At 41.9% G+C, this 14,300-nt stretch overlaps 1 protein-coding gene across 3 annotated transcripts in view; it reads left to right on the top strand.

Annotated features, from left to right (window-relative positions):
• The window catches only part of ANK3 (ankyrin 3), a 331,394-nt gene that overhangs the window by 218,645 nt on the left and 98,449 nt on the right, over positions 1–14,300 (top strand). For 2 of the 3 annotated variants that reach the window (XM_019935870.3, XM_019935867.3), the window contains exons 24-25: positions 8,685–8,808; positions 13,941–14,043. In XM_019935870.3, coding sequence (XP_019791429.2) covers positions 8,685–8,808; positions 13,941–14,043 — 227 coding nt within the window. Of the gene's footprint in view, positions 1–6,560; positions 7,212–8,684; positions 8,809–13,940; positions 14,044–14,300 lie in introns of those variants that run through there. The other variant, XM_073793568.1, reaches the window with a different exon arrangement.

Genomic DNA, 14,300 nt, shown 5'->3' on the forward strand with positions numbered 1-14,300 from the left:
TAGAATTAGACTTTTAGAACTAAAGTTTGGGAATTCCCTGGCGGTCCAGTAGTTAAGACTCTGTGCTTCCACTGCAGGGGGCATGGGTTCGGTCCCTGGTCCAGGAACTAAGATCCCACAAGCCACGCGGTGCAACCAAAAAAAAAGAAAAGAAAAGAAGGAACTAAAGTTTGAGCGGGTCAGCATCCTCATACTATCATATTCCTCTTCCCTCTTACTCTTTTTTTTTGTTTGTTTGTTTTTTGTGGTACGCGGGCCTCTCACTGTTGTGGCCTCTTCCGTTGTGGAGCACAGGCTCCGGACGCGCAGGCTCAGTGGCCATGGCTCACGGGCCCAGCCGCTCCGCAGCATGTGGGATCTTCCCGGACCGGGGCACGAACCCGCGTCCCCTGCATTGGCAGGCGGACTCCCAACCACTGCGCCACCAGGGAAGCCCCTCCCTCTTACTCTTGCTTCCTTGCTCTTCTGACAATGCAAATATCGGAAGATGGAGGGAAAAGACAGGAGCAAATAGAGTCATTTGGATTCTTCATGATGAAAACTTACTGTCTAAACATTAGGGGAGCTAGACATAAAGTTTTGAATTTATGGAAAAGATTTTCTCTTCAAAATTATCCGGATTTTTATGTTCCTTATTTGAACCTTCCAAAAAATAAAATAGGCTGAGTCTTATTTGCCTTTATTTGTCTCTAAACGGGTTAATAATACCATGGAGTTGCTGAGATGATGAAAAGAAATAATATACACATAAAGCACTTACAACAGTGACCAGCGTACAGTAGATGCTCAAAAAATGGCTGTCCTTCCTTTTCCTTAATCAGATGGATACGACTGTCTATGTATCCTGTTTCCTGCTCTAGGATTAGAATTAGGCCAGGACAGCACGAGAGGAAGAGAGAGCTCTTTGAGTGTTTAAGCCTTCAGTTAAAACAAAAACGAAAGCAATGTGGGTCCACAAAGTCATTGCATTGCCCCCCCACTAATGGGGGGGGGTGCTTGTCACTCGGATGGCAATGGTTAGTCTATAATCCAATTCCAAGGGCCCTAAAAATCCAGCCCAACCAGCCCATTTCCTACAAGTCAGTTGCCTGTAACTTCAGTAAAGCTGGCTGCTCGCTGGTCTCCAGCATTCCTGTTCTGTCCCTCTGGGCTGCATCCTGTGGCCTGGGATGGCCAACTTCCCGTTTCCACCCCTCTCTCCCTGCCTGTACTCACACACTCTCCGTTCAGCATCCGCCACGTCTACAGTCCCATGTGCTGCCCTCTTCCTTTGTGCTCTTGTAATACTTTGTAACCACGCACACACCTTCTGTCCTGGTGGCGAGGTGGGGAAGCGCCTGGTCTCTGCAACCCGACTGCGTGGGTTCTAATCCAGGCTCCTCCGCTAACTAGATGTGTGAGTTTTGACAAATAACTCTGAATCTGTTTCTTCATCTATAAACTGGAAATACTAGTACCTGCTTCCCAGGGTCGCAGATTAAACGAGACGTGCATGTAAAGTGCTCAGTTAGCAAGCACAGCGTGTAGCACATACAAGGCATGATCTCAGTAGGAACCAGCAGCATTAGGAGTACAGTATTTGTATCATGGTTTGTGTCCTGGTGTCAGCTTCTTTACTAGAGGCTAAATGCCTCAAAGGCAGTAGTTGGCTTTACTCCTAACATAGGTCCTAGCCCAGCGCTCCACTGTCTACCGTCTCAAAGTGGTTACACGGTAGAGCAGGTCACCTGGGGACTTGTTACCCATGCAGAATCTCAGGGCCTACCCTAGACCTACGGAATCAGCATCTGCATTTTCACAAGGTCCCCAGCTGATAAAATACATCCCTTGAACTTTGAGAAACACTGCACTCATTCCTTCAATTCACTTGCTGAGCTGGTACTTTAATTATACTCATAATAGCCACTAGGAAAACAGACACTGAATGCTATAGAATCAGTACTGCCATTAGATCACTGTCATTTGTAAGGACCTTTGAGACCAGTGGTTCTCAAAGTGTGGTCCCTGGACCAGCAACATCGGATTCACTTGGGAACTTGTCAGAAATGCGAGTTTTCAGGTGATTCTAATGCATCCTCCAGGTTGGGAACCACTGCTTTAGAACCCTGGGAAGCTACCAGAAGTACCACATTAATATCGTGCATCCCCTTCTTCCTGCCTTGTTTCATTTCATTTCTTCTCTTCCATGTCTTAAAGAGACAAGTAAGGTCAAATGTCGTACGTATCGTTTCCTCTTTGCCGGATACTTGCTGGTGCACATACACATCTTAATGTCTACCTGGCAGACTGACATTTGTCAAAATACCTTTTCTGGTGTATGGAACACACAGATGACTTATCTGCAGTCCCTGTATTTTGTTTTATTTTGTTAATTTTATTCATTTTTTGAATAGGTGATAGACGCACATGGTATAAAATTCCCAAGGTACAAGTGTTTACGGTGAAAAGTAAGTCTCCCTCCTTCTTGCTCCAGTAATAGAGTTCCTTTCTCCAACAGCAATCACTGACCTTTCATCTCACACATTTATTGAGCACCTAATATGTGCCAGGCATTGTTCTGGGCACTGGATATGGAAGGAGAAGACAAAAACCCCTGCCTCCATGGAGCTGATATTTTGGTTACTGATTTCTTATTGTATTTGTTCAATAGCGTAGAGTTTGGCAGTAGTTAAAAGTAGGGCTCTGTAGTCAAACCAACTAATTTTGAATCCGATTTTCTCCATGTTCTAAGTAATCTTAGCTGTTTATTCTACCACTGTGAACTGGGTTTTCTTTATCTTGAAATGGAGATAACAATTCTATAAAGTTGTTGTGAGAATTAATTGAGATAATACTTATAAAGCACCAAACAGTGCCTAGAACATAGTAAATGCTCAATAAATATAGATGTTGATTATAATGATGTGATCTCATTCTACTATTCTATAACGTAGACTAGAAATGGCTAAAGGATTTATTTTCCCAGTAGCTTACATTTCCTCTTTGCTATGTGATGATCAAAAAACACACTTTTTTCAGAACAAGCACAGAAAATTTGTCTTCTCAATTCTGATCATTAACTGCTTCTCAGTTAGGCTATTTACTGAGTTCTATGAAGTAATCAACTCCTAATCAATCACTAGAGCATAGAGACTGTGTTCCTCTATTCTTTTTAATCTAGCTTTTTTAAAAATCCCATGTAATTTGGAGATTTTCTATCATTTCATTTGGAGGTGTTTTGTACCATTATTTTCAGCTTCATAATGTTACAAAGTACATTCCTTGGGGAGATTCTGCATTTTGCATCAGAGGGATTAAACACTTCTGAGCAAAGTTTCTGACAATATAATTTGATATAGTTACGTTAAGGAATATTCTTTGTGATTCTAGTCTCCAGCCAGATGGGAAATCAACTTTCAACCGCTGGAAAAGCAACAAAAGTATTCCTCGGTAGTGGTTTTAAGATGGAAAAGAATAGAAGAAAATTACATGCCAAAAAAAAAAAAAAAAAAGAAAGAGAAAGAGAAGAAAAGAACTCCTAGGGCATGAAAACACTTAAATAATAAGACAAGAACTGTTTCATTTATTCACCATGAAAAATCATTAGCGGGCATAATGAAAGATTGCAAGGAAGTTGGGTTAGGTATATTCCCCCATGTACTGATTCTGGACCAGTGAGTTGAATTCTAAAAGGGAATGAGGCACAGCTACGTGACCACCCACAGTCCTGATAACCATTTAATATATTCTCTTTCTCTCCTTTGTCCCTGATTCTGTTTGGTATTATTTCCTCGTAGACAGAGTGTATGAATCTTTGGAGGATTGACTGTAGTACAGGAAACCTGTTCTCTGAACCTAGTCATCATAGGACTGGGAGGAAGGGGTAGCTGCGAAATTGAAGTGAAATGCCTCTGAACAGCTTTTATTATTTGGGGAATGGTGAGATCAAGGTAGATTTGGGGTGTTTGGGTTTTTCTTTTTTTTTTTTTTGCGGTACGCAGGCCTCTCACTGTTGTGGCCTCTCCCGTTGCGGAGCACAGGCTCCGGACGCGCAGGCTCAGCGGCTATGGCTCACGGGCCCAGCTGCTCCGCGGCATGTGGGATCCTCCCGGACCAGGGCACGAACCCGTGTCCCCTGCATCGGCAGGCGGACTCCCAACCACTGCGCCACCAGGGCAGCCCTGGGTTTTTCTTTAAACATTTTCCAGCCTCTGGTATTTTATTGTCAGAAATGGATTAGTAAAAACATCAGTGCTCATGATTTTGAAAGGTGTAAAGTCCCTTCCGTATAGGTGAGGCCTCCTCTGGTGGCACTCACCCGTGTGCTTCCCCCAGACTTTGTCTACACTAATCGTAGAACGCACTGCAGAGCTCACTCTAATTGATTAGGGGTGCATTAGGCACCCTGTCTGTGACCACTTTGCCTTACCTTTGCACCTTGTTATTTTTCATTCCCCTCTGTTCCCACTACTTATTACCTCTGAGCTCAGTGGTTTAATTTATTATCATCGTCTCCCGTGGTTGTGTGAGTTAACAGGGCTCAACTGGGCTCTAGACAGCCTTCAGGAGTTTGCAGTCAGACGGTAGCTAAGGTGGGAGTCACATGGCCAGACGTTCAATGTGACGTCATCGTTCGAGGGTCTGTCACCTCGGCCGGGATGGCTGGAACAGCTGAGAGCTGACTGGCATCTCTCTCCACATGGCTACCTTGACTTTCTTTACACCTTTACACGAGGTGGCCTCATGGTCGTCAAATTTCTTGCCTTGGGATTAACTTCCCCTTTGGAACAAGTACTCCAAAGAGACTCAGGCAGAAACTGCAAGGTATCCTTGAACTCAAAGTCCAAAGTCACGTAACATCACTTCCCCTGCATTTTAGTGTTCAAAGATTGAGCCAGTTGAGATTTAAACAAGGGCAGTACACAGGCATGGATACAAGGAGAGTTGGTTCACTGGATGGGGTAGAGAGGGCATTTTTAAACACTAGCTACCACACATTCTTTGCTAGAAAATAGTCACATTTATCTTCAACACAACCGTTATGCCACTGCACCAAACGCTTCTAGGAAACACAAACCCACACGAGTATTTAGTAAGTGAAAATTTGTGGGTTCTGGTAATACATATATTGTAACTAAATATATCTGATATTGTATGAGTGTTGTTCATTCATAGAAATATTACTTTTGTTATATTACAAATATAATTATTTGTACCTGTTGGTCAGAAACTTGTTACTAATCAAAATACTTTGGGATTATAGAATGGGTTGGAGGCAGTTAACAAGACACTCAACAGAGTTCATCTCATTCCTTTCTAATCTTTGGTATATTAGTGTGTCATACTATACAATAATTATAGAATATTTTGTTTATTGAAATGAGAGTTAGTTGTATTAATATTGTTCCTCCATTCATTCAATCAACAGGTATTTGTTGAGTATCTGTGATGAACCTGGCCCTGTGTTAGGCAATGCAGAGCAGGGAGGCTTGGTGCTATGGTTAGATTTTGCCCCAAGCAGTATCAATAGTAGCATAGTAGATTGACCTTCAGACATTTTCTCCATGTCATCCATGACTTCCCCTTCCATTCTTTAAAGAGTTGGAAATGATTCTTTTTGTTTATATTATTACTGGGGGGAATATTTTTCCATAGGTACCAGGCAGTATAAATGGCTTCCCTTCACTTTCTGGGTATTTTCAGTGTTGATTATAGCCGGGCGGATCAAATTAAAGCACCAGGTGTCGTATCGTCTGAATATTAGATGAGTCATTATTTATGCATTGATCCAGGAACCACAAATCTGTACCCCACCTCCTCAGTTCTACAGATTCACATTTCTGTATATTTAGGTAACAGTCGAAGAGATAGATGCAATATATGCAAAAGTGCTGCAGACCACTTCCTTCAAGATCATGTCCAAACCCTTGACCCTTTCTAGGCCGACGCTCCAGCTCTTCTGAGAAAAAGCAATTGAAATTGCCTCTCCTGTGTACCCAGATGGAGGATGCAGAAGTCCGGCTAGCTTTTCCCTCCACTGCCAACAAAAACAGGGTGGAACAGCTGGGAAGGGAGGCCAGGAGCCCCAGAGAGAGGGAAGCAGCGGAACAGCGCAGTGACAGAAGCGCCTCCTTGGCCGCCTGCAGCCCCTCGCAGCCGAGACCTCCCCAGCCAACCCCGGTTCCTCCTCCTCTCCCCCTCGCCAGGGACCCCTCAAGGAGGGAGGACCAGTTAGTGACTTTAATCGGATCAGAGAGTTGAAAGAGCTTGTGCTGAAGTTAAGACAATATCCACTCCGTTTTCCCGGCTGGTCTCCCTTCTCCTTTCCCGCAGCTCTGGATCAAGAGCAGCGGTGATGAGCTCGTTCTCCAGGGCTTCTGGGAGAGTTCTGAGGATCCCGGCCGCTTCCCTCTGCCCCACAGTTTCCCAACCTCAACCCGAGGGCAGGTCCGCCCTCCCTCCCTCCCTCCCTCCCTTCCTCCCTCTCTCTCTTTTTTTTTCCCCTCCTTCCACCTGACAGGGACCATAAATAACCCAGGCTCCCAGCTGAGAACAAAGTTAAAGTTTGCCTGGAGCTCTCTGCCACTCCCTGCCTGGGCCGCTTCTTTGTTTTCTTCTCCTGTTTTTCCTCTCTACCTGGGTTGGCCGTTTCTTCCTTCAGGTTGGAGAAGAGTCGCCTCCTAATTAAATGCAGTGGCTCACTCGCCGGCCCTCCCTAGATTTCAGGCTGCCTCGGCTACCCGGTTAGGCACCGGGCATCGGTATCAAATTACCGAAAGTCTACACTGGAGCAGTCCTCATATTAACATACAAATAACTCAGGGGCTTGCGTTTATGTCACCATTCGATCCTGCTAGAGGCTTGCCAGAGCAGTTTTTAATCCAATCAGAAGGAGTTTTAAAAGGATGTCTGCGGAGTGATCAAAAAGGATCTTGATCTCAATGAAATGTAGCCAGATTTGGGGTTTGGTTTTTTTTTTTTTTTTTCCATCTAAAATATTGAAAATCTTTGAACACTGATGGGCAGGAAAAGATGTGTAATTCTTCAGTTGCTGGCGAGGAGACGAAGATGCTGAGAGGAACTTGGAGGAAGTGGTGAAGACAGTGGATCCAACCCAGGGACTGGTTTGGGCTGATTTGGAGGTAGAGTCCAAATCACTGCTTCAGGGATTCCTGGAAACATCAGGAAAACATTTGATCAGCCCAGCCCGGTGGAAATGGCTTTGCCACAGAGTAAGATCTTTCTTTAAGTCGTACTTGGTGTGTGCTGTTTTTGTTTCCTATGTAGGGAGTGTGCAAGCAGCCCAGCTGTAAATAGTTACTGAAAATAATCTCTTGGTACCGGGTAGCCGGGTAGCTATGGAAAGTTGATCTGTTTGGTTTTTACACTGGCGAAAACAGTAGTTGCTATTGGATTTTTAGACTGGATTGGTAGCTTAAAAGCTGAGCTCTTGTGGTTTCCCGAGTTTAAATGAATGGAAATTATAAACAGTGCTGAATGAAGGACTGGAAAATAGAGCTGGAGTGGGTGAAATCGCTTACCTTTGAGAAAACATAACATGTACTCCTTTGAAATCTGGCTCGGCCAGCCAAGCTTGTATCCAGTAGAACAAGAGTCAGAAAAAGGAGATAGGGTTTGCCTGTTTGTGAAAGGAACTTTTCCACAGCCCGTGCTGCATTTTGAGAAGGATGGGAAATGTCCCAGAGGGCAAAAGGCATCTGGAAAACCTGCCCTGTCACCCCTGGAATGTGGTTTATTCCCGTGTGAGGTCATGTTGTACGTGTGTAGCTAGTAAAAGTATTTTAGGCAATTAACTCTTTGTATAGATGGTTCAAGAGCAATTTATTTCATCCTTCTTTACAACTACTGAAGCCCCCATTTGATCTCTATTGAAGGTAGAGCTGCTTTCCAAGCAGGGTTCAAGCACTGGGGCAGCTGGACTGAGTTGTTAATTTGATAGATTTCGAAACAGTTCAAAATGGATGTGTTTCAAGGTTCCCCAGTTGAGCAGTTGTAGTTTCAGATTAAATAACTTGCTAGTTTTTTACATAAACCCCAAATTGAAATCCTGGGTGTGAGAAGAACATTTAAAATAAAGTCGGTTCCCTTCCCACATACAATTTGCAGAACAGTAATGAAGAGATGCCTCTTATTTTGCAATCCAGGTCCATTCAAACAAGCTGCCCTCATCATGGTTGGGCCAGGAAAACTCTAGCTGACAGGAGAGATCAACCTTTCTAGTCAGCTGGGGCTTGAGGCAGGGAGGAAGGAGATACAGAAATGGTTTAAAATTGGTACCTAATGCCAGGAGCTCTTTCTGCTGCTTAAATTCACTATTTTTTTTAACATCTTTATTGGAGTATAATTGCTTTACAATGGTGTGTTAGTTTCTGCTTTATAACAAAGTGAATCAGCTATACATATACATATATCCCTATATCGCCTCCCTCTTGCGTCTCCCTCCCACCCTCCCTATCCCACCCCTCTAGGTGGTCACAATAAATTCACTATTGAAGTGATGAACTAACCTCTACCTATACTTTTTCCTTCTAATGGCAGTTTCAAATATTATCTGGGGGGGATGAGGGGAAATGAACATGAGAGAAATGGGTGATTGGCCAATGACCGGAGGAACAGGTTTCTCCCCAACAGACACATTTTCAAAAGGGAAGCTTCTGATTTGGGCTTGCTTTGTGCATCCGCAGGTGAAGATGCAATGACAGGCGACACGGACAAGTATCTTGGGCCACAAGACCTTAAGGAATTGGGCGATGATTCTCTGCCCGCAGAGGGCTACATGGGCTTTAGTCTGGGGGCCCGCTCTGCCAGGTATTTTATCGTTGCTCTTTTCTCACAGTTAATTTAAAACAACCATGATGTGTCATAAACCGAAATCATTTTCATTTTTCACATTATCCCCAAGTTTGCTCTTTGGATAAGGATGTGAATTTGATGAAATGTACACATGCTCTGCTGTCTTCTTTTGTGGTTTTCAGTCCTTAATTTTATGCAATTGAATGTGTTAATCGTTTGTTCTTTTTGTCCCCACGTGGCAGTAGTGCTTCAAGCATCATAGCAAAAGAGCTCACTGGCAAACGGAGAGAACCAATCTAGGTCACATGTTTTAAAATTAAGTTTTGTTCCATAGTGAAAGAGAGATCCTCTTTTCCAATAAGTAAGAAATATTGTGTTGATTGTTCACTGTTCTCTCTTCGTGACTGAAAGAACAATTTATGATTGAGACTTAAAAGAGAGCATTCTTGGGAAAAAATGATGTATTGTTTATTGGAATTGTCTGTCAACTGAGTATCTCTTTGAAAAGTATGCCATTACTTTGTTTAGAAGGGACATGTTAAGAGTGAAACAGTGACTTAACCAAAAGTTACAGGTAGAATGGTAGCAAGTTCAGCTCTGAAAACTGAAGCTACAGCTTTTGTACGTGGAAAGCTTTGGCTCCAGCCTGACACTGGTTGAAAGAAACAGAACCTTGTCCAGAATTTGGGGACTTCTTTTCCCTGGTTGGGTTAACAGCCTGTTTGCTGACAGTCAAGTTATTTTAAGCTAATAATTAAACCTTCTAAGCTAGCGCCCTGGGGACATTTTCCTATAGTTTAAGGATCTGTTGTTAAAAGTTTCATTGTCTAATAGTAAACAGCACTTCCCTCAAAGTAAACCTGGGAGTTTATTCTCAGCTCTGTTGATGTGGCCAGTTTAGACACTGAATTGATTTTTCTTTGAGTTAATCTTTTTTTGTTTAATAGAATTTGGAGCCTCATGTAACTTATTAGAATTTTGGCTTTATATATATATTTATAAAAGGCCTTAAAATCTTATTGTAGCAGGTGTCATTAATAAGAAGGGGAAAATAAGTTTTTAAAAACATGTCTTATTTCAGGTAATCACAGATAACAAGTTACAACTGAGAATATTGCAGAATCTTAAGGGACCTCAAGGGAAAAGTCTATTTAGAGATTGAAGAGCTTTTGTAATCCAATAACTAGCTGATTCTCTTCCTCAGATAATGTATAAAAGCTACATTTCATGACTCAATCATTTGTATATAGGGAATTGTAGCAGCTGACCTCCAGTGAGAGTTGAAACCAGTATATTGTCTCTTATAAATTTTCCACAAGACATTTCTGAGGCTTCCATACTTGTAGTTTGGATTGCACCATTCTTATTTGTTGCTATTATATGTAACTCATTTTTTTACATTGCAACTGATGTTATGCTCAGAGGCGAATTATCTATAAAGCCGATATGTTTCTTAAAGTACTGTCAAACTGTTACCAAGTATAATATTCTGAGTGTAACATTTAAAAAGGGATACATTAAATGTGTAACTCATTCAACCATAACATTTATTTTTCTTTTTTTCCCTGTCTGATTTTTTTGCTTTCTACTTCTTCTGTTTTTTCTAAAAATACTTAAAAATAGTCCCAAGATCAGGTAAGAAAATACGGCACCTTGACAGTGTTTCTCTGCTCTTCCTTGACTCATTTTCTCATCTTTATTTTCTCCAGCATCGTGCTGTGCTATGCTGAGCTGCCATGTGCTTTTTCTTTTTTATTTCTCTGCTCAGCTTTAGAAAATCGGTTTTGTGATTTGAGAAAATAAGCAAGTAACTAAATGTATGACAAGTAATGTTTACTTACGCAAAGTTGACTGAATACGTGAGGAATTTATTTCTCTTAACGAAGTTGTATAGTGCATGAAGTAACTGGAGAAATTGCACTGGGTTTAAAGGAAAAGTCTTGATCGGAAGGGCTGTTTGTTTGCTGGGTTCTGTTCTAAGCTGTGCTAGGTACTTCAGTATAACTTCAGAAACCTGAAGCATGTGTTTTTCTAACATTTCCCCTGTTTAACACTTAGGGTATACTGATGGCTGCAAATAATATCGTTGACCTCAGTGAAAAACAACTTAATGCCTTCCAGACCCCCATGCAAATAATCTCTCATTTTAGTAGCTGAAAGTATCAATACTTCAATATATTAAGGATTCAGAGTGCAGCTCGATGCCGTTAATCGGCTCCATCTGCCTAATGTAAATTAGTCAGGAGTAGGAATTATGTCAAGTGACATTATGTAAAATGAGGACATCTTTAGACTTTTCCATTGGTAGCTCCCAATTCTAGGCTCTGTTCTTTTGTTGGCACTCCTACGTAAGTTAAAAGAAAGAAAGGATGTTTTTAAAAAAAAAAAAAAACACATCTTAGATATGTTTAAAAACTAAAGTTAAAATGAACGTGTCATCATTTAAAAAAACTTGTGTTTGTTCACATATACAATAAAAAAACTGTTCTCACGTACCACCAATATTACCATGTGCCATGGGAACCAAAATTTGAAGAAATGAATATCTGATGCAGAGTGTGGAACTTCCTGTGCCTCTCAAATCACATCACGGGGGCAAAATGGAGTCTTGCTATAAGTACGTAGAAGTTGCACTATCTAATGGTCTAGCTGCCAGGCACATAGGATTATTTAAATTAAAATGAATTAAAATTAAATAAAATTAAATGCAGCTCTTCTGTCACGCTAGCCGCACTTCAGGTGCTCAGTGTATTGGACAGAGCAGATTGAGTACGTGTCCATCATTCTGTTGGAAAAGAAAGTTCTGTTGGATGGTGTTGAGTTAGAAAGTAGAAAGAGAATTCCTGCTTTTAGGAAGCTTATATTGCATCTGAGAGAAGGGATGGGGCTAGAAACAGGAGTAACAAAAGTTTGCAACAAAAATAGGAAAAAAAAAAAGAGTGATGGGTCATATATGATTGGGCACTGGAGGCCCAACGGTGCAAGAGGTCAGAGTCACATGGCTTACTGGGTAAGCTCTATGCAGGGATAATGCTCTTTTTTTTTGCTTCTATATCCATTTTCTGATATTGTATCCCTCTCATAATAGTCACTTAGTAAGTATTTGCTTAATACATCAGATAATGACTCTGTAGAATGATGGTTGTTTTGGAGAAAGTAAGGCTCTCATCCTAGAAGCATGTACCTAGCCATTTGTGTAGACACTTAGAATTATGTCTGTCGTTTGGGGGCCTCTGTATCTTGATATAAAAATCCCCACTTTTGGATACTCTTTGGTGTCTCTAAAATATATCCATATATGCCTTTAATGTAGGCAGTGGGGGAAGAAATCATTTTGTGCAAGCACAGAATCATTCCTTAGTTACCTCTCCTTTGCTCTCTCCCCTGTCAAGCACAGACAAAGGCACGGCCAGGCCAAAGTCTGCCAGGTTCGGCTGGTGAAGATTCGAGCAGCCACCTTTAAATTCAGACAGTTGATTACTTCCTAGGCGGGGCTCACTTCCTGTGGCCCTTGTCTTCCACACCAGAGAGGATGAAAACCAAAAGGGGCTGTGTGTCTACCACGCTAGCTGTGGGCTGCCCCATTGCTAAGGAGCCAATTCCAGACCGCTCTCTTCCCAGGAGGGCATGGCAGGAAGCCTCAGACCTCTTTCAAAATGGGAGGCAGTGAAAAGCTACCTCACGACAGCCTACCTGGTAGGGAGGCGAGTGGAAGATGGCCTCGGAGCAGCTCACCAGCCTCCGTCCTCTTTGTTCTTGAAGGATCACGGGGGTTCCGCCAAGGCTCAGATGAGCTGCCATTCCAGCCTGCCTGTGTGCCCTTTGTGGATATCTGCAGGGTTACCAGCGTCCCTGACTCTATTGGTCTCTTTTTTTTTTAATTGAGATATAATTGACATATAACATTATGTTAGTTTCAGGTATATAACATGACTCAATAAACATATATATTGCAAAACTGTCATCACAATAAGTCTAGTTAACATTCATCACCGTTCATAATTACACTTTTTTTTTTATTATGATGAGAACTTTTAAGATTTACTCTCGGGAATTCCCTGGCGGTCCCATGGTTGAGACTCTGCACTTCCACTGCAGGGGCCACGGGTTCGATCCCTGGTCGGGGAACTAAGATCCCACATGCTGCGTGGCACGGCCAAAACAAAAATCTCTCTTAGCAACTTTCAAACATACAAAACAGTATGATAGACGATGGGCAGCATGCTGTACATTAAATCCTCAGGACTTACAACTGGAAGTCACGTAAAATAAAATGTGATTTGAGAAAATGAAAATAAGCAAGTAACTAAATGTGAAGTATTCACATTTTATAACTGGAAGTTTATACGTTTTGACCACCTTCACCCGTTTTGCCCATCCCCCAAGCCCTCTTGGTATTTAGTTTAGAGGTAAGGTGGGGAGTGGTACTTCAGGACGTCAGGAGTCCTGCATTCTGGGAAGTTCAAAGCCTGTGTAGAGGATTTGAGAGAGGCTAGAAAGGAGAAGAGAAGAAGCAAAGAAAAAAAGCATACAGTAAGGAAAGACAAGATAACCATACATGGAATTTGAATTTTTCCAGGCCAGAGAGATGGCAATGAAGATAATGTAAGGTGTATTCATAACCCTCCTTCCCTCTTCACGTTTTCCATGAGAAGCCACTATAAACCAGAGCTCTCAATAGGTTAAATCCACATCTAGTTCCCAAAGCCTTATTAATGGATACATTTACAGCACCATAATTCCATTCAGTAGTGCGAGATAGACAAATATGGACCAGAAAGGGAGGAGACTCTAAAAGAAGGTCTTAACCAAGAAAAATCTCTCTAGTTATCAAATTATCTGCAGTCATCTGGAGTCATGTTGGTTTGACTGTCATAGCGAAATATCCAAGTTTTCACACATTTCACCTTCTCAAAGATTGAACACCAACCCGCCTAATTTTAAACAAAACCTGATCGTGAGGTTGTCTAAGCTTAAGAAATTTCCTAAAGTATAAGGGATTTTATTTTTGATGATGTCTTTTCAAGAACGACTTTGGTTGATGTTTTTGGCCATCTTGCCTGTTCTTCAAGTTGCATGCATTAACGTTCTTTTATCCATCTCATCGTCATCTCCCACTCTTGAATGGTTAACTGTAACTACAACAGCCTCCGCTCCTTCAGTTCGGATAGGTCTTACACCTTGAACAGAAGCTCCTTCGCGCGGGACAGCATGACGATTGAAGAACTCCTGGTGCCGTCCAAAGAGCAGGTATGCGTTCTTTTGTCAAATCTTCTTCCGTCGTTAAACTTTCATTTGTATGATGGAATCACGTTCTTCGTCGCATGACAAAAACTCTGTTTCTGCATGTTTGGTTTTGCATTTGTAAGTCTTCCTGTACTGCCAGTTAAAGAAAAAATCAATTGTACCATAAATCGAAATATCCCTCTCTTCTGCATATCAATCTCATCCCACAAAGAGGAACTTAGAAAAGTTCTAGGAAAGGCATGGATACCTTTCTCATTTCT

Source organism: Tursiops truncatus, chromosome 16 (genome assembly GCF_011762595.2).
Source record: "Tursiops truncatus isolate mTurTru1 chromosome 16, mTurTru1.mat.Y, whole genome shotgun sequence".
In the NCBI taxonomy this organism is placed as follows: domain Eukaryota; kingdom Metazoa; phylum Chordata; class Mammalia; order Artiodactyla; family Delphinidae; genus Tursiops; species Tursiops truncatus.